The following is a 21733-nucleotide window of genomic DNA, read 5'->3' on the forward strand; positions in this document are numbered from 1 at the left end:
CAACTTACCTATCAAAAACACAAGTATAAAATTCATTACTAGAATAAGCGAGGTAAGGCATTTCTTCACGATATTTATAATATACAATGATTTTCAATTTATATATTATATTAATCTATGCGATTGAATAAATGATATGAATAAAATCATCCTACATTATTATATATATAATAACTTGAATGGTGAAAAGTGAAATTAGTAGACCCAACATAGTTTATCCATTCCCATATTGAACAATAGTACCATAATAACAAAAACGCAAACATTAACCACTTAAAAACTGGAAAATAGGTCATGAAGGACATACAAAATAATGAAAGACGTTGACAAATATAGGATAGTGTACAAAGTCATAAAATATAGCAAAACAAAATGCAAAATTAGTCAAAATCCGATTTATAATGTCAAGCTCGTGAATTTTTATTTATTTATTTATTTATGAAATTTACTAAATCATAAGGACTAATTTGCTAATTCTTGATGTTTTCAGGAATTAAGTAGTTATTTTGTAGGAGATGTAAAAATCATGATTAATTTTTGTGATCAACCATTTTCAATAGACTGAAGATGAACCTCGAAACGGTTTTGATGCTCTAATCTATTGTGCGTTTTGGTGTTTCGGCGCCAAATCCCATTTACACGCGCACGTACCTTCTCTTCTTCTCCCTGTTTCTAGATAAAACCTAGGCAAAGAAAACAACAAATCGATACCCCTTTCCCCTTTTCGATCTTCAAATCGATGCATATCTAAACAGTTTTCTCTCTCTAACTTCTTCTCTTTGATCTAGAGGGAGAAAGTGGAGAGAGAGGGAGGAAATGGCGATGGTTGATCATCAATCCAAAACCTGCGTTGTTCTCGGAGGTAGAAGCTTTGCTGGGAGATGTCTTGTTGTGAGGTTATTGAAGCTAGGTAATTGGATCGTTCGAGTTGCCGGTTCCGCTCACTCCCTTCAGCTTGATCCTTCCGATTACGATTACGACTTGCCTTTGAACCGTGCTCTCTCTACTGGCCATGCTTCTTATTTCCATGTTGATGTGCGCAGCAGAAGATCCGTCATCAATGGTACTTTATAGTTTATATTTATATGTGTATGATGATTTCCTTTTGTTTCCTTCTCTTTTCCTTTTTGTGTTTTACTTCCTTTACCATAAAAATTGCATCAGTTATTGCTTGTGAGATTTTTCCTTGAATGTATATGCGTACTTCTAAGTTTCTCACAGTTTTTAGCAGAATTTCTTCCGATTATGTCAAATAGATGTGGTGAGAAGCTCAAGAAGATTTATGGAAAAAGTGAATGTTGTAATTAATCACATGCAATTTGGTGTAATTAATAACATGCCACTGCTTCAAATTGTAACTATTAGGTGTAACTTACTTTCACATACGTAGTTCTCACATTTCTCGATTTAGTTTCTAGGAATTCAGTGATAGCCTATTTGGAAGGCCACATACAAAAACTTTCTTCCCCAAAGTATTGCAAAGCAAAGGGGTTAATGCAAGGGTTACCCTTAGGGAAAATCTACTTTAAAAATTTAGATTAAAACTGGAAAACTAAGCCCATAGGACAGAGAAGAGCAGGTTTCTGTATTGGGTGAGATGCATACCAGGTGTTGGATTTTGCATTGACAATAGAACTAAATACTTACAAAATAAGAGTGGAACAATAATTTAGCCAAGGAACTGAAAGAGAAACAACAATTGAACCAAATCAGATGGCATGGCATCTCATCTAGGCACAAAACAGTGCACACACTTGTCACATTCTGTGTGTGTGTGTGTGTGTGTTTTCTTGTGGTTGTGTGGCTCCTTTTTTTAACTAGACCTATTTAATGACTTTTCACAATTAAGAACTCATTTGTGTCCATCAAAAGTATAAACTGATGTGCCTTAGAATCATACACAACAAGAACATGATTGCTTTTCTTAGTTGAACTCATCAAAACTTTGCTTAAATTTCATTGCTAATATTTTCTCTGCATGTTTTCATCTGACTAAAAAGTCGACACACTCTAGAGAGAACAACATACAGTGATTCCTTTTAGGTTCTTTAATGAACAATGTCTCAAATCCATGACAAAGATATTGCACTGATTCCTTTTCTTGGGAAACATCTTGTCACCCAATCCCAATTGGTTGAACAATAAAAGAAGGGTATATGACATCCCTTGGCGCCCCACCAAGTAAGGAATTAGATAGAGGGTAGCTCATGTTGAGACTTTTTTGAAGATTGCAATTAGAGGCTAAGATGAAGGATTAGTACTTTTGCTTGCATGGGTGAGAATTGTGTTTTTTCTTTAATGTGTTTGACTCAGTTTACTCTTTTATTATGCTGGAGAGAAAGAGTGGATTGAAACCTAATCTTTTTTGGCTATTTTGTAAAGGTCCTGATACCACTGCTGTAGAAGAAGGAAATTATGTTTTACTGCATTAAGAAAATGTGGAGTACAGTTTACAGATTATAACTAGAGTTTGTGAAAACAGTAGAGAAATACTAAAGACTACACTAACTATGTAGTTATAACAATCCACTAGCTAACTAGTTATTCTGAGTGAGTCAACTAACATAGGTGAATTCTGATGGGGTAGATAGAGAGACATAATGTGTTGTGGTCCATTTATATGTCTGCAAGTGACATGGAGTTAAAATATATTTGTTTTTTTGATGTGGAAGTCATCTCTTATTAGTGCTTTATATCTTTATCACCATAAAAGAATTAACAAGTTTTTTGGTATCTTTTCTTCTTTATAAAACTTAGTCCTCCAAATTGTGAGTTTTAGTTTGATCTTGCCTATGGTTTGTATTTCTTTCCATGATTTCTCTTTAATTTTGTCATTGTATGTAGCTGATGTATGCAATATTTGTATGATGTTGGTAATTTTGATTTCACATACCTTTTTTTAAAGGGTGACACATAAGTCAAAGAATCTTGTTTTCTATCATGGTAATTCAATGCTTGATTGAGAGCTCTTTCAGAAAATGTTTTCTTTTTGCAGCTATTGAAGGTTCATCAGTTGTGTTCTACATGGATGAAGATGATTCCTGCAATCTTGATTTCTATTCTGGGTACACAGTAATTGTTCAAGGTCAATCTTATCACCCCTAAATTATTTAACCTCTAGAGTGTTACATTAAGTTATTTGTAAAAATTCTCATATCTTACAAATTTTTATTTAATTTAGGTGTGAAAAACGTCATCAGTGCTTGTCGGGAACGCAAAGTTAAACGATTAATATACCAAAGTACTGCAGACGTAGTGTTGGATGGTTTGCATGATATACATAATGGAAATGAGAGACTTTTATATGCTACAAAAGTATGTGTCTCTAAATAGTTTCTCCCTTATTTGTGAAAGATTATTCCACTTCCTTCCTTCCTTCTACATATTGTGAACTTTTTTTAATAAAAAAAATTGGAAGAACAAAGTTTAATATCAACTTCATACTATTTTAAACTACAAGTTTGAAGTTGGGTTTGCATCATCATTGATTAGTTTATTATCACCCTGCTTTCATTTCTTCTTGTCATGGAATTTTACTTGAAAAATCTACCAAATTATTGCCATTCCATTGAAGTTCAAAGGTAACAAGGCAAGTTAAAGAAAAAATGTTTGTAGTTTAAGTATAATGCTGCTATAAATATAATGATACTATGTTGCTATTTCTTGCATTGATTCCATAAAATCAAAACGAAACTCGTTTTAAGATGGATTAGTTTTGTGTGTTAATGCAGAAAAGGTGGGAATTCATTATTCATTTATTCTTATGCAAAGCTTCTTAGATGATAACTTTGTTTGCTATGTGACAGTTTAAGAATGTATATAGTGAACTTAAGGCTCAAGCAGAGGCACTTGTTTTGCATGCTAATGATATGGATGGCCTTGTTACGTGTGCTCTTCGCCCTGCCAATGTTTTTGGACCTGGAGACAATCACCTTTTGCCATCTCTGGTTGATGTTGCAAAATCTACTTGGGCTAAGGTGTGTGTTTAACACTGTAACTATAATCCATTTTTGCAATTTAACTATTTCATCAACATAGTACATTTGTTGTATCTTTTTTTGTCCCTATTTATCAGTCAAATCTGAAAATTTGGTGCAACAAAATCAGGGCGTGTTTGGTTTGTGGAATCTGGTGGAAATGGAATTCAAGATTCCATTCCATGGTGTGTTTGGTTGTCAAGTGGATGGAATTTAATGGAAAATTCCTTCCAAAACACATTACACAAACCAAACGCCCCCTTAGTTTACTTCTAAACATGGTAATCGGAAAATACAAACATATTTGTCAACAAATTTGTCTCCTAAATGTACTTTACTCTCTCTAACAGTTATAGTTCCCATGAAAAGTAGTAGTACCATTTATTTTTAATATGTTTGTTGAGAGGTTTCAGTTTTTCTGTTTTAATCAAATTGTCTTGGATATAGTTTTTATAAGTAATAAAGTCTCTCATTCCAGTTTATTATAGGAAGTGATGGAAGCATGTCTGACTACACCTATGTGGAAAATGTCGCCCATGCCCTTATCTGTGCAGAAGCTGCTTTATGCTCTCGTATGGTTGTTGTTTCTGGAAAGGTAGCTTCAAATAATAACAACATACTTCATTTTCATTTGTTTTTTTTAGCTTCCTACTTTCATGCAAAACACTTACCTTACACCTTTAGTTTATTTCATAATAAAAAGTTATCCAATTTTTTGTAGGTTTTCTTCATCACTAATCTTGAGCCAATGGGCTCTTGGGAATTTTCCTTACGCATACTGGAGGGGTTAGGTTATTTCAGGTAATAAATGCATCATTTCTATATGATTATAAAAATGGCTAAATGTAAGACATAGCAACATATGTTCGTTTGTTCTAATATTGTAGCATCCTATGTCCATTTAATTTATTACATCATTGCACTTTTTTTTTCTTCTTTTTATGGCATTGTACTTTGAAAAAATCTACCCATTGTAGTATTATACTTTTATTTTTTTTCTCGTTTGGAGATTATACTTTGAAATTGGAAGGAAAATATAAATGAGGGCAGATTTGTAAAAAGGTAGGGCTTAGTGGGAAAAGCCTCATTTCCTTGACTTTTTCTCTATAAAGTCATTCTTTCAGCATTAAGCGAAAAAAGAAACGCTCATATATAGCTTACAGAATTAAGTTCTTTTCTCATCAAGTTAAAAAGAAACAACACTATAGTTTCACATTAAATTATTTTAATCATGTAAGCTAAGCAATTGGTATTACTTCTTATTTCTAATCAAATGTCATAAGAGGAAAGGCGCTCTCCTTCTTTTCATTCCAAGCATTTTTCCTTTTTTTGAGATTTTGTTAATTGTATATTTAGTTTCTTTAAATAACTAGTTGTCTGTTACAATTTATAATCTTCAATCTTTAATGATTTTTTTTTTAATGTTTAATTTTATACTTAAGTAAACAAAAGATTCATTTGTTATAATTAAAGAATATATAGAATAGAATTAAAACTATACACTGTATTTAGAAACAACATAAAAAATTCATTCCCATCTTATAAACCAACCAAACATAATTATCAAATGTAATAACTTATACATTACTTATGATGTGTTGACTCTCTCCATGCTTTTTATTTTAATTTACTTTTTCTAATTAGTTATCATGTGTAGTGGAACTCAATGAACATTATACTTTTTTTTTTTTTTTAAATAAATTGCAGGCCAATGGTCAAACTTCCTCCTGTGGTTGTCAATCTGATTGTTTATCTCATTAAATGGATGCATTCAAATACAAACTCAAGAAACATAAGTAAATCTGTCTCAGTTCACAATGTTGTCCAATTAATGTCACACACTACAACCTTCGATTGCTCTGCAGCCCAACAACACCTTGAATACTCACCTGTTGTCTCACTGGATGTAAGTTTTCTGATTTTGTAGTGTCTTAATTTTCCAAATTCTAAATTCTTTCCAAAATGTTTATTTGGATTTTATAGATTTTTATTAATTGTTAATGTACAGGAAGGTATCACATCAACCATTGAATCATTCTCTCATTTAGCAAAAGGCTCAGCTTCCACAATTTATGATGTACTTAATGAACAATCAAAAATGGAGGAACTACTAGGTGGTGGGGAAGGTAAATGGCAATATCCATACATTTTTATAAATAGTTTAAAAAGATAATAAATCTAGTTTTTCATAATTTGAAGTCTGTTTCTTTTGTGAAAATTTATACAATGTTTATTTCTGATTGCTTTAGTATTATATTTATACCACACTGAGCTAACCCTAAATGTAACATTATATGTAAGCGAATAGTTTCTATTCATAGGCATTCTTGTTTTCATTTATTTCTTTTACAACATGGTACTTTCAATTTTATTTTTTTATTAAGACATCATATTGTTTTGTCATGGATGCAGTTGCAGCGATTTTGTTATGGAGAGATGAGAGGAAATCGTTCGTATGCTTTTGTGGAGTGGTTTCTGTGTTCTACTGGTTTTTTCTTTCTGAAAGAACAATTGTCTCATCTATTGCTCTGATGCTGTTGGTTATCACAATTTTTCTATATGGACATGCTTCATTTTCTGATGCAAATCCCCAAATGTCTACTCAACTGTAAGTAGTAACCTTGCCCAATTTTTTTACCATTAAACACCTACTTCTTTTATTTTTAGGTATTTCCATATCTCCTAGTTCAAATTTTTCTGCAACTTGGGTTCCTACAGTTCTAGGTATTTACGTTTTGAGGTCTCTGAAACTGGTATGAAGAGTTGTGTGAAAGTTATAGCAAACATTTGGAATGAAGTAGGTCGTGTTACTAGATCATTGGCACAAGGAAAAGACTGGAATTTGTTTTCAAAGGTAACTTACTGTATTTTAAGATACTTTCATTTATTTGTTTATTAAACCATTCTGCTTTCATTTCTTATCTCAACTTGTGCAGGTAGTAGCTTCGCTTTATCTTTTCAAGTTGCTTATTGTCAACTCCTTCCCCAACTCATTGGGAGTAGGTATGCATCTCTATTCATATCTTATTTTTATTTTTTTTTACTTTGAAAAAAATTGCTTTGTATTTATATGACAATGCTATAATTGGTAGATTTTTCAAAGCACAATGTTGTAATGGGAAGAAACGAAAGTAGGATGATATAATAAACAAAAAAAAAAAAAAAATTAAAGTATGTTGCTGTTTATTCTTTAATCTTTTTATGTAATCTCAATGCAGCGTTGGCTTTTTCGTTTATTATGTTCTTTGTTTACGAGCAATACGAAGAGGAAATTGATGGCATAATAGGGATTTTAATGGAGCTTGTGAGACAATTAATGGTATTTGTGATGAGTCATCTACCCTTGATATCTGCTCTACATAAATCCACCACTAGATCTTCAATGAGATAAATGTGTTAGATATCTATTCTTTCAAATTATCCAAAGTTTGGAAGATTATGAGATATTTTAGCAACAAATAATCATTCTGGTTTTTTTCAAGTTTCTTGCAAATATGAGAATTGTGTTGAATTGAACTGGTTGGATAACATGATAGGTTAAAAGTTCTGACTAAACTTGACTTTGCATGACCATTGTTTTCTTTGAATTTCATATATTGTCTGAATATTTTGTTTTGTCTTTGCTTACTCGTGCATTTCCCCCCTTAAATTGAACTTATTTGTCAGAACTTGATTTTGCATATAAGAGGTACATGAAGCTAAATGGCTTAGTGAATTTATGTGTTGTATAAACATACTATACAAATACACATGATACATGATGAGATTTTCATTTTATCAAATTGGGTTATATCATCCATTTGTATCCAACATCGAAACTATAGACTATAATTAATAGTAACATACTTTTTTTTAGCTATAACATTATTCTCTCATTTTAGGTTATGCAGCTTCCTTAAATTACCAAGGTAAACTTTTGAACATTTATGGTGCTGATGTTAAATATATGTATCATAAGTATGTTTTTATGTTAGTGTGTTACTCATGATTTTTGCAACCCTACTGTAGATACAAAAGAATACGAGAGATGAAGAGAAAACTACAATCCTCTTTTATTCATTATACTGATCTAACACAAAAAGAAAAGAGAGAAAATAATATAAATACTAAACATGTATAGGGTTGGCTCAACCCTTTCAACCCAATAATTATGATTTTATCCCCAACAAGTATTGATCTTGTTTTCTCAAGTATTTTGAGCCCCATCCAACTTACCACCTCCATGGCAGCATGATCACGAGTCATGACATCACACTAGTCAATTCAAATTCACATGTCCATACTGGTACCCTCATGTGCAAAAGACAAGTTAATGAGCTTTTGGACTAAGGCATGACTCATCCCAGCAAGAGTGCATACTCTAGTCCCTTCATTTTGGTTAGGAAGAAAGACAATTTGTGGATTACATGGCTTCAAACGAAGCAACAATCCCTGATAATTTTCTGATTCCCGTGTGTTAGAGGAGTTACACGGGGCCAATCTGAAGTTGGCTATAATTAAATTCGAATGAAACCCGACAATGTAGAGAAGACCGCTTTTAGAACACATGACGGACACCACGGATATTTAGTGATGTCGTTCCGTCTAACAAACGTGCCCTTGGCATTCCAAGCGGTTATGAATGACGTTTTTAGACATTTATTACGCATGAAAGTGGCGATTATTTTTGACGATATATTGATTTATATTGCTACATGTACCACCCATACGGAGGACTTGAAGTTGGTGCTGAAGATTTTATCACAAAAGCAGATCGTGATGTCTTATTATTATTATTATTATTATTATTATTATTATTATTATTATTATTATAATTGAATTAAATATTTTCTTAAAACAAAACCTAGAAAACTCTTATTATATTTAAAGTGGAAGTTTTAGGGGTATTTGAGAGTGTTTTTTAAAATGACTCATTGGTTTTTCAAAAAGTCAATAAGTTAAAAAGTTGTTAGGTAAACACTAAGGGTACGTTTGGTTGTGGAAAACTGTTTTCATTTTCTAAGAAAATGTTTTCAGAAAATAGAGTTGAGTTTTCGCTTTTAATTTTAAATGAAAATTTTAGAAAACGCGTCTGGTTGAAACCGGGGGAGCTTTTATTTTCCATCTTAGGAATTTGGAAAACTTTGGAAAACTGTAAAAATCATTTTTCTAATTTACATACAATTTGGAAAATTGAAAAATTCATTTTTTTGGAAAATTTTGGAAAACTAAACAAACCAAAAACGTTTTCAAAATTTCCGTTTTCCATGGAAAATTTTCCACAACCAAACGCATCCCAACTTTCAGCGAAAAAATTGATTTTTTCAAAAAGCCACAAATTTTTGGTTTTTCTAAAAAACCAATAAGGAGTTTTAGAAGCAATCCCAAACACGCCCTTAATAGTCATAACAGTTTTAGGCAATCTTGTCGAGCACGATGTAGTCAAGCCGAGTCTATGTTCCTCAAAAATATTAATTAAACAACGGGTAAACAAAAACTTAGTGAACATATACATTACTCACCAATTATATCGACCTTTTACCCACATTTAACACTTAATACATATATCACTTAACATTGATAGAACACACAAGTTCCAAACTCATATTGTTGGTACCAACCATCTTTGTTCCTCCGTCCGAGAACCACCCCCTTACTCCCTAACCCGAGAGTAAGAGGTAAGAGCAAAACTTGTCCCCCAACATAGCCTACATAGGAACAAGTTACATTTTATTCATTGCCCACTCTACCCTGAAGGATATCCATGAACAATAACACACATTAATAAGTAAATGACAAAACTTCAAAAATAGTCCATGTGGTTTCCGAAAATCTAAAGTTTAGACCTTAATTTACAAAAACCTCACGGATCGTCCTTGTGGTTTCAAAAGTTTTAATATATGGTCATTTTCGTTAACTCCGTTAGCTTTTGGCCGTTAAGTAAAGGACATTTCTGTCTTTTCACTATCACAAGGACCATTCATGAAGTTTTGTCTTATTTAAAAAAATCATAATTATTATTTAATATTAGAGGGCCTCTCTCTCTCTCTCTCTCTCTCTCTCTCTCTCCAAAGACATCGAAACTCTATTACCTCTAACATAAAAACCCATCAGTGAATCTCACAGGAGAGTTATTGAACCGGTTGCAGGAATTGATACCACTGCCAGTGGTGGTAGTTTCCGATCATGTGTCAGGGGATGTTGAACAACCGTCGACGCTACCAGAGCATCCCAATAGGGTGTTGATGGGTTTTTTCTTTCGATCATTTCATCAAACATATGTTGTGCAAGACTCGTTTTCCTTTTTTTTTTTATCTGCTTTATGCTAATGTATTAGATCCATCCCTGTCTTCAAATATTCAATTTAGTAAACAAAGGAAACAAGTATATACGAGGGCAGATGAGTGATGTTGTTAACGAGCTCAACTTTTGAGTAAAACCCAAAACAGAAGAATGAGAGGTCAAGCTTAAATGATCGACTGCATATTTCCTTTAAACTAGAGAAAGAACAGGTAGAGCTATAGTTCATCAACAATCCTAACGATCATCTTCCTAACTTCTTGCTAAGTCTGATTCAACTTGTATCCAATTGGTGTGCTTCTCCATTTCATTGAAAACCTAGATACTGCTTTATGTTAGACAACAAAAGAAACTTAAATTTCTTCTGTATTACATTACATTGGCTTTGATTCTAATCTCTACTATTTGACTTTCCATGAATGCAACACCATACGCTCTGAGAATAAGCGGCGAAGCTCGCAACTACATCCACACACCACTAACAAATACATTTTGGTACAAAGATTTCGAATACAGTGGAGGGATACTTGCTAATGCAAATCGTCCAAGCCTGCAATCACTCATGTTCAATCTACTGGAAAGCTGCAATTCCAGAAACAGAAACCCAGTTGAATAGTTTATCAAGCAAACCCCTCAACACTGGTACCCTACTTTTTTGATCTGAAATCATCTTTGTTGTTACCTCTAGAGAACAATATCCAAAATCCACGACCAAGGTCCACTAAAAATGAAACCCAGATTTGCAGGTCCATGTGTGAAAGAAACCATGAGTGGGGGTTGATTTCTTGTTGTTGTGAAGATGATGACAATGGTTGTAGGGAGAAGATGGCGGGTCGAGGTAGTTATAGTGATGATGTTCTTCATGTGGTGTTGTAGGTGATGGTGTTGGGTTGTAACGGGGATGACGACGACGTAGAAAGATGGTAGAGTGGAGAATATCGTGTTTCACGGTTAAACCGATGGGTTTGGCGATAGCGAGAATGGGTTGCTACCGCAGGTGGTGATTTTGGATGTTCTACTGCAGGTAGTATCTTATTTGGTATATGAGAATGCATGCTAGTTATAGGTTTAATGCCTTGGAAACCATTTGCATGTATTATTAGTGAAAACATAGATCCAAGGTATTTAGGGTTGTATGTACACCATTGGATGTTGTAGTATACTAAAACCCTTCAGTGGTATCAGAGCCAAGGCTTATGAGAGAAAACATACTATCACTAGACTCTAACCCCCACCTAGTGCTACTCGCATAAACAAGAGTTAGTACACACGAACTAACGTAAAGAAAATACAATACAACACGGTGTAGTGAGAAACTCACCTAAAATAGCAAGAACAACCTCCAAAATGTTGGGTTTTAAGCACTATAACAATCTTATGGTGCACATGCAACCCTAGATGCTTTGGATCTATGTTTTCTCTAATTATACATGCATTTTCAATTTTCCAAAGCATACGTCCTAAATAGCATACAATAGATGATATACAATATAAAACTCATAGTTTGATGAATACCTCTTATTTAGTTTGAAGTTCTTGGACTTTGAAAACTATAGCACCTCAAATGTGATGCCTCTAATGTGTCACAAATACCAAATGCAAGAGGAGACTTGAGAGAATAGGCTAGTTAGCTCAAAATCGATTATCACTTTATTAGAATGATGGGGCAACCAATTTTAGCTCTAGGGGTATGCTTTTATAGTGTAACAAATGCTAGGGTTACATCCATGCAAACCCTAATGCACAATGACCTTTCATATTATTTAGGCTCTGATATGGGCATATTTAGTCATATAATTTATATATTATCTTAATACTTTATGTTGATTTTATCTAATTTAATGAACAAAAGGTGCTTAATTAGTTTAGAATTTCATTTTTCAGCAAAAATGACATGATCGGATGGAAAAGGAAGCGGATTTAGCAATTGGAAGCTTGGATCTTGGATTTTGAAGAAAGAAGGATGTTGCTGGACAACTTGACCCCTCGTCAGTGTTTTGGCCATATCTCATGAACCGTAACTCCGACTGATGAGATTCAAAATGTTCCGAAAACTAGACACAATTTCGAATGACTTTCGTGTTTTGAGAAAATGTTGATTCCAAATGAACTCGATGAATTGATCAGATTGTTCGCGATTCCTGGAGCTGACATGCCGTACACGTGATTTTAATGACCAACTCGATGAGTTGGGTCAAAAAACTCGTAGAGTTGGCTCTTTTTAAAGAAACGCATTCATTCTGAACCCTAACTAATTCTGGAAGCTTTGGACGATTTTTGGAGGCCAGAAGGGTTCTTGGAGCTCCGGTTTTCGAGAATTCAACCTAGAAGTCAATTTAGAAGAGATCAAAGGCAATAAACACTATACATTTTCTTAATCTTTTGCATAAACTATGTTTACATCATTAGATTTCGTTTTTGGATTGTTAATTGCTGTAGACATGAGCTAAAAAATTCTTTGCTTCTGTTTATGGTAGATAAACTTATAACTATGGTTTGATTTTATGGCATGGATTAGTTTTGATTTGGTGAATTGTCTTATTAAGCTTGTTAAAGACCCTTATGTGTTAACAATAATTATTTTATGTTAATAATCAAGATATTGAGTTGCATGAGCATCATCTTAATTGCTTGAATCATATGGATTTGTGAAAACAATATTGTATGCCTAGAATTAGTGAATATGAACCTAGGATTAACTAAGAAAATAAGTAAGTTAATGTGTAAGCATGTATGATGAACAACCATACATAAGTTAATTGAATTGACAAATTTAGTTAGCTAATACTACAAGTCTTACTTGATCCGAATTGAACAACTAGGAAACTCGTTAGTTTAATCAATTGACCACTGTTTGAATTAACTAGTTTGCTAAGGATTAGTAATATTGAACATGAATCTAATCACATCAGAAATCAGTAGCCAATGACATATTAATCCATTGCACTTGCCATGAAATCAACCATAGGAATAAGTGACTCGAACCTAAACAGAAGTCTCTTTTATCATTGAATCTAGTTACCTTCTATTCTATTTAGTTGTTTAGTTGTCTTTTGTTTTAGTGTTATTCGCTTACTTAAGTTTTCTAGTCTTGCAAAACTAGAGAGAAACCCCATTTTAATTAATTGTTTTATTTAGATAATATTAGTATTAATTTTAGTTGTTACCGTTCCCTGTGTTTGATACCATACTTACTTAAACTAAATTGCTATCGATAGGTACACTGCCTGCGTGTTTGTTTTTATTTGAGTTTGTTAGGATTAAAACTAGTTCGTTTAACACACATCAAGTTTTTGGCGTCGTTGTCAGGGAACGGTTCTAAATAGTTAGTTTTATTTGCTAATTGTTATCATTTTTTTATTTTATTCGTTGATTGATTGTTTTATAATTAATTTTATTTTTAGTTTTATTATGTACTTTCCAAATCTCGATGCTCTTGATGCTTTTCTTGACGAAGTAGTACAGGAAACCGAGCAAGAAGACGAGGAGTATGACTCAGATGAAGATTTGATGAAATTAGGAAGATGGTTAGAGAACATCTTGTCTAACGAACAAGAACAATCTGAGTCACAAGAGATAAAGTTACAAGATGAAGAATTTAATCCAGAAAGAGATTTGGAGGATCTGGAAAGCTTGCTGGCAGAAGGGTTAGACGGAGAACAAGAACAAGCTGACTTGCAGGAACCACAACGTAGTTTGACCATTACCACGACGTGGCCCCCTATTTTCCCATACTGTGTTTAGAAGCATGGGGTGATGACTCCAACTTTGGAGAAAGTTCTGAAGCGCGATCCATTTCTGATTAGTATCCAACCGGTCCCAACCCTTATCAAGATTCTTGGGTTTTATAAATTCAAGCTCGTCTGGCCAATTTTAGAAGCAAATCGTAAAATTTCACAAATTGGTCCAAAGAAAATATTCAATCCAAAATATGGATTGTCATTGAGTTTATTGGAAGTTTATTAAGTTGGGATTCGAGCTCAAGACTTGCACAAAAGGAAGCGCTTGCGAGAGGCAACCCGTCATTAGAGTTTGCTTTTCTTTTTTCTTTTTCTTTTATTTTGTGTGTTTGGTTTGGTTTGTTTCTAAACTTCTAGTCTATTAGGTAATATAGGAATGTTAATTTGATGTTTGTTTTCTTGTTATTGTTAGATTAGTGTCTAAGTCCATAACTATAATTGGTATGTACTTGACTCGATTTGGCATGGTCCATTTGGGTTGCATGGCATCGGAACAATTTGGATAGACTTTGTGAGAAAATGATATTTATGATTTGTTAATATATTATAAGTTCTAATATATTAATATGAAATGATATTATTTAATTAGTATTGATCAAGAATTAATTTGGAATTAATTTTGTGATCAAAAGGAGACTAATTAAATATATGAGGATTGATAGTGTAAATCATTCATTCTTATATATGTAGGCTATGATCCATAGTTTTTCATGTGTGCTAAATCCATGGAGTAACCCATGGAGGTTTTAACCCATGGAGCATTAACAATATGGAAAGAAATGAGTTACATAGTGTAACCCTAATAGCCACAATATATAAGGACCCCATGGCTCAAGAAATTGGACCTAAGGGTTTCATATGAGAGGGCTAACCGATTTGAGCATAAGGACTTTTCTCTCAAGTTATTCCAAATTGTTGGTGATGTTGTGCGAACCATTTTAGGTGTCACACTTGAGGCACTAGGCTCTTAAGCTCCATAGAATCAAGCTACAACACAAAAGGTATATTACTTTAACTAGTATCTTATTTGGTATATGAGAATGCATGCTAGTTATAGGTTTAATGCCTTGGAAACCATTTGCATGTATTATTAGTGCAAACATAGATCCAAGGTATTTAGGGTTGTATGTACACCATTGGATGTTGTAGTATACTAAAACCATTAAGTGGTATCAGAGCCAATGCTTGTTTTCAAGTTATATTTGCTGAAATAACTTAAAAATCAAAAAATTTGGCTTTCTGGGCACTGGACTCGCTGAGCCCACTGATGGACTCGCCGAGTCCATGAAGAAAATCATCCTACTCGTCGAGTAGGTTCATACACTCGATGGGTAGGAGCCCCTGACAACATATTTTCGACTTTTAAGGCTGGAATTGGACTAGAATCATTACCCTAAGCTGTTTTTGAACCTATAAACCTATTTTTGATGTGGTAATGCTCATTTTAATCAAATTCAAAAGATAATTGTCAATAAATTCATGTTTTGTATTAGTTTAATAATTAGGCTAATTATATGAAAATTGTTTGATTTGAATTATCTTGTTCTTATGAGTTGATTTAGATTAATAGAATGGTTATGTGATAATATGTTTTCAATCCAAATTGATCTAAAAGTTGTTCATAATTTGTGTTTTTGTAACTTGTCCTCAAGTTATATGAAAAGTCACATTTATGATTATTAGAACTCATAAGATTTCCATAAGTAATGAAAAATGGAGAGTCTCATTTTTTAAATGTTTTAAAGTCTTCCATAACTTGTCCTCAAGTTATGGAACTTGAAGAGTTTTTCATTAAAACTACTTTAAACACCTAAGTTATGGAGTTGAAAAGTTTTTGAATAGTTCAAAACTTGCCCTCAAGTTTTGGAATTTTTAAAGTTTCCCCTCATGAATACTTTAATTCCAAGTTAAACCCTTATAATTCTAAAAGTTAAAATTCAACCCTTATACTTTATATTATTATAAGTTAATAATATATATATATATATATATATATATATATATATGTATATATATATATATATATGTATGTATGTATGTATAAGAACAAAGTCAGTCTTACCGTTAGTAGGCCTCATTCACGAAGCCGGTTTATAAGGGGGGGGGGGGGTATAAGGTTGTTGCATATAAAATGGCAACTTAATGGGTGTCCACTCTCACCCACCGCTTCTTTGACTGGTGGAGGGTCGTTAGCCGAAAGGGTAGGACAAGGACTATAATTCTCCCTTTCATTATAAGTATAATGATAAATTTAAAGTAACTAAACCTTTTATAAATTCCCAATCTTAGTTACTTTAGGAAAATGTGAATTTGGTGCTAACCCATGAAATTACACTTTGCACTTTGTTTAAATCGTTAGTGGAGCATGTGTGGTTAACCGACACACTAACCTGGATTTAACAAGGTAGGCAAAGGGTAACTTAATGTTTATCATAGGATCGGTAGAGCGCGTCTGGTTAATCGGCACATCGATTAAGTGATAAATTTTAAGGGTACCAAGTATATTTGCATGGTTATTCACACCTTGTTTTGTGATCCCCGGCATCCCAGTCACAAAACTTGATAGGGCACAATCGAGATTGAAACATGCCATTGAAAAGTTCAATGAATCTCAAAAGTTCTAGGAGTTTCAAATCCAATTAAAACCTAATAAATTATTTCGTTTTTCATGGTGGAAATTGGTGAATCATCATTCGCCCACCTTCAAATATTTTATAGCTTGGATTACGGCATCCCTCTTCCAAGTTATAAAATATTGTGTTGGGTCCTAGCCTTAATATTTCATATTGGGTGTTATATTAAGGACTTAAATTAACTAACTTGAATATATCCCATTTTAGATGTCTGGTTCAGACAACTATGATCTTCCCAAATCTCATGGAAATCATACTCCTTTTCCTCCACCTCCCCCAATTATTCTCCCTAACCCACAAGTTCAAGGTCATTCAAGCCGTATTGGCAAGCAAGGTTTGTGTGTTCTCACATCGTGAAGATGAAGTCACATATTGACAAGCCGGGAGAGTTAGGAGTCAAAGTCTTGAGGAAGTTGGATGTTCAATCACTTCCTAAGTTACATAATGAGTTCTTTAAGGACTACTATGTAATTGACTATGACATGACCCTTAATGATCTTATCTATTTGCACGGTGTTGTTAAATCAGCAATGATTTGGAACACTGGTAAAGCAATTTGATTAGAAGATCAACTTCCTAAACTACCATGGACATTGACAATGGTAACATTGGATATCTAGAAAAGCTTTCTCTTCCCAATGGAAAGGGATCGGCCACAATCAACTCGGTTGACCAAATGGCAAAGAGAAATGCTAAGTCTGAGATAGTCTCGTGTACCATTCCCAAAGGGTCCATACGTTTCTATTGCCAAAGGAAGGGGCATTGGTTGCGAAGCTGCCCTAATTACCTGAAAGAACTGAGATAAGTCAAGTCAAAAAGTTTGACTCTGCTTCAGGTAAGTCCACTATCTAACTCTCTTAAGTTCCTATTTGAAGATTCTTAATACATTTTGATGTATGACAGGATCAAGCAAAGGGAAGGAAACTTAAAGGAAGAGTATGTTGAATCTGATCGCGAAGATGGATTTCAATCGCATGGTTCGAAGATCGGATTCCTGAGCTACTACTTAGGAGTTATGATAGATTGCTAGGAAATATGTAATAGCATAGTTTCCATTTAAAGTTGCATAGTAAGGGAAAAAAATTTCGCGTTTTTATAAATAAATAAAATTTTGTTTTACTTTATTTTATATCTCCTTGTAATGGCATTTATGGAAAATTGATGTTTGTATGTTTCTAGCAATATTGGAAATATGAATTTGATTCTTTCATTAGTGGTAATGTCTAAATTTATCAAATAAGGAAAGATTCTCATCACCCAAGTTTTCAATTGGACCGAAACATGGAATCATGCAAGTTGTATAGTATGATGAATGAGAATTTTCATCATTGGAAAATTAAGACTAATTCCTTGTTCACATGTGTATGTGAGTCAAGTGAAGGACTAAGGGATCGAGTACACATTCACATGCACTGGTCAAGTCCATCACAAAAGTTCGATAAGACTATTCGTCATGATTTACTACAATTTAGTAAATATGGTTATACTTAACAATTTAAGTATAATTCTGAAACATTGGAAAAGTTTCGATGTATGGCAGAATGAATGGGAAGAATCAAATTAGGCAGAAAGATAAAAGTTTCTCAAATCTGAAAAGATGGGAGTGTAGTTTAGTATCATGTTTTGTGATCATCTTAATGATTAAGAAACCATATCACAATTAGTCCTCAAAGGATATCTTAGTGCATTCCTATGGCCAAGAAGAGGAATCGTGAATTGTTGAAATGGTTAAATCAAGAAGATGAGTCATACTTCGTTCCAAAACAAGTATTAGAGTCATAATCCAATATTGTAATTTGAGTGACATATCTTAAAGAAGGTTTATTAACACTTGTCAAATGTATGAGTAACATGTGTCCTACTCCTGTACATTTGAAATTGGTAAGTTGTGATATTTGGGATAAAACAGAGACCAACTTAGGCTAATTGTGTGAAGTGTTTATCTTTATAAGAATCTGCACTATCCCTTGAATATTTGTTTGTCAAAGAATGGGTCTTGGCAAGAGAGTCTTATATGTCAAGAGGACAATGGGAGTCTAAAAGATGCTGAAAGAATTTCAAGATCTAATCAAGAATAAAACATGTAGTTTCTCACTAGCTCACGACTTGAGGTTTATAACATATCATGTTGACATATTCCTATTTATGTGCCCATTCCAATTAAAGTTGGCTTTGCATATGAGTTCTGAGAGTTCTCAATTGGTTGCATAACAACTTGGAAGCAATGGCAGGCCCTTGTGATGCCAGGTAGCAAGAAGTTAAGACTGCACAAGTTCAGTCCATATGAGTTTGGATTTGTCATTAACCGTGTCTTGTGATTATGGTTTTGAAAAATTCACATGGATAGAAACACATACACCATAAAATATAAGTGTCATAATGTAACACCCAAAGTTTTGAAGGCCAAGAAAGGAAAGAAAAACCCTAATTTTAAGGGGAGACTCGGAGAGTCCAAGGAGGAACTCGACGAGTCCGAGCGGGATCCGGGTCGAGGAGTAAGTGACCGACTCGGCAAGTCGGCCAAGGAGACTCGGCGAGTCTGGTCTGTGCGAGGAAAACCCTAATTCTGGGAGTTGTATCCTATATAAAGGGTGTTATGTCCCTCCCTCAGCCTCCATATCATCCTAGAGAACCTGTAAACCCTATATTTCGTGTGAGCTTCCATCATTTAAGAGAAATAGCTTTGGAGGAAAGGAAATTTTGGAAAGGAACTTGAAGATCAAGAAGGTTGCTTCAAAGGAGAGGTGTATATCCAAGATCTACTTCAGTTTGTGTTCATCTTGGAGGTATTAAGATGCCTTTTTCCCTTCTTTGCATCTAGATCTATTTTGTTATGAGATTTGGGGGTTTTTATGGTTGTTTGAGACCCAATTCGAGTTAGGGACTTAGATATGTTGTTGCCACTTCAGATCTAGTGTTGGGATGGTCCAATATGTCATAACGCATCAGGAGATGAGTAGTTGGTGAAGCCCTTTTGTCCTTAAACCAAACCCTAGTATGTTTTGAGCCTAGATCTCTTCAGTTATACGTAAAGTTTGCAACTTTACGTAGGGATTGAGCTTTGGAAGTCTGGATCTATGGTTTGGAGTCCCTGCATGACTCAAAAGTCCTCTGCATGTTTGGAGATCTGGATGGACTCGGCGAGTAGCATGAAGATAAGGAGGAACTCGATGAGTGGGATGAACAGCTCGTCGAGTCAGATGAAGTTGGGCAGGAACTCGGCGAGTTGGATGAACAACTCGGCGAGTTGGATGAAGATTGCCTTGAACTCGGCGAGTCAGGTCGCGAAGCCCCAAACCCTTCGAGTTGAGACTCAAATCAGTGAGTCGGGTGGAGACTCAGCGAGTTGGACAGGTCAGGACTCGGACATCGTTAGACTCGGCGAGTCATGGACTAACTCGGCGAGTCGAGTCGCGAATGGAAAGGACTCTGAACATATGAACTCGGCGAGTCAATAGGGTGACTCGGCGAGTAGGGTTGACCTGGAAGGTTGACTTTGATAAGGACTTTGACTTTGACCAGAGTTGACTTGGTAGTCTTTCGGGGGTAAGTTAGACTCAGTGTTGCATTGTTATTGGTAGCTCGGGGAGCGGGTGGAGCAGGAGTTCAGAGAGTTGTCGGGCAGCGACTAGTGGGATCATCAGCAAGTTCAGCCAGTGCAGGTGAGTTTCCCTTTGTACGAATAGGTCTACGACCACAATGCCGGCCCATGTAGCTATGAGTAGAAGACTCGGGGGTTAGCCCTAGGCACAGTATGCTAGTATGATATTAAGGACGAGGTCCAATGATAGCGGGCGGGTGCCCAAGGATTGGTTTATATGATAGTTTATACTTGTTGTCTGTGTGATACATGTATGTGCTTGGTAGGGGGTGAGTGTGGGCGAGGTCCCGTATCTCACCAATAACAGAGTGTGGATGGTGTTCCACATCTCATTAGCAGCAGAGCAGGGGCGGGGCCGTTGTATCGGGCGAGGCCCGAAGTAGCGGGCGAGGCCCAAGGTAGGGGGCGAGGCCCAAGATAGCGGGCGTGGCCCAGTATGTGCAGTATGTGATTATGCATGGTATGTGGTAGGGTGGGGAACTCACTAAGCTTTGTGCTTACGGTTTTAAGTTTTGGTTTCAGGTACTTCCGGTAGCGGAGGGAAGAGCTCGGGGTGATCGCATGGCACATACCATAGTTTAAGACAACCTGGGAATGTTTACTCTGATAACGAACATGTATTTTGGAAACTAATACTCTGTTTATGTTTTAAAATGATGAATTTTCTTACAGTAATGTTTTATTAAAAGAATTTTTTAGTCTTGAATTTTGGGACGTTACACATAAGGTTTCTCTCCGATTCATGAAAATGATGGTGAGGAAACGCTTTCACTAAGTGATTTTAAGTAGATAGCAATTGTGATATTTGCATTCTTAAAGTCGTTAGTGGAGTGTGTGTGGTTAACCGGCACACTAACCTGGACTTGTGAGGAATGGAAAAGGTCTAAACAATTGAGACTATGATTTACGACATCCCTTTTCATATTTCTAAAATTCTTTAAGACACACATGTGTGCTATCTAAGGAAAGGTGTATGATTTTGATAAAGTTTTTATCAAAGCATCTCGTATCAAAAATCTGAACTTTGGTAAGAAAGTCAATAAAGTATTGATTTCTAGAAGTCCACCTGATTTCTAAGTACATGTCAAAGCTAGTGGAAGCATAAGTGGTATGCTAATAATCATCATGTTAGTGGGAGCATGATAATTATAATAAGTGTTGCAAGTTAGCAATGTTAATTATAGAAAACAAAAGTTTCAATTGGGAAAAGTTGTGTTGCTATAATTAAGGGAGAGGAAATTGTACGTCATTTCAATTCTAAAAGCTTAGATTGAGATTTTAATCATCTTTAGTCAAGGATATATATATATATATATATATATATATATATATATGAATTTTATGTTGGAATGGCTCAACTTAAGGGAATTCTATATATATTGCGTTCTCAAAATTCGATTATGATTATGACATCCCTCTTCATATTCGAATTATGAAAACATGGAAAATAAAAATATTGTAGCAAAAGACTGGTCTATAATCATGTCTCTATGTGAGACATCA

The 21733-nt window shown here is 34.5% G+C and overlaps 1 protein-coding gene across 1 annotated transcript; it reads left to right on the forward strand.

Annotated features, from left to right (window-relative positions):
• Positions 1 to 544: 544 nt before the first annotated feature.
• On the forward strand, positions 545 to 7584 carry LOC145093676 (3beta-hydroxysteroid-dehydrogenase/decarboxylase-like). The gene is made up of 12 exons (XM_079031890.1): positions 545 to 1063; positions 2996 to 3085; positions 3182 to 3315; positions 3807 to 3977; positions 4456 to 4572; positions 4699 to 4778; positions 5685 to 5883; positions 5986 to 6103; positions 6390 to 6585; positions 6696 to 6831; positions 6914 to 6980; positions 7196 to 7584. The coding sequence occupies exons 1-12, from the start codon at positions 817 to 819 to the stop codon at positions 7366 to 7368; spliced, it is 1728 nt and encodes a 575-aa protein (XP_078888016.1). The 5' UTR covers positions 545 to 816; the 3' UTR covers positions 7369 to 7584.
• Positions 7585 to 21733: the final 14149 nt, after the last annotated feature.

The sequence above is a fragment of the Lactuca serriola genome, chromosome 3 (genome assembly GCF_051521515.1).
Source record: "Lactuca serriola cultivar US96UC23 chromosome 3, Lser_US96UC23_V15, whole genome shotgun sequence".
NCBI classification, from domain to species: Eukaryota; Viridiplantae; Streptophyta; class Magnoliopsida; order Asterales; family Asteraceae; genus Lactuca; species Lactuca serriola.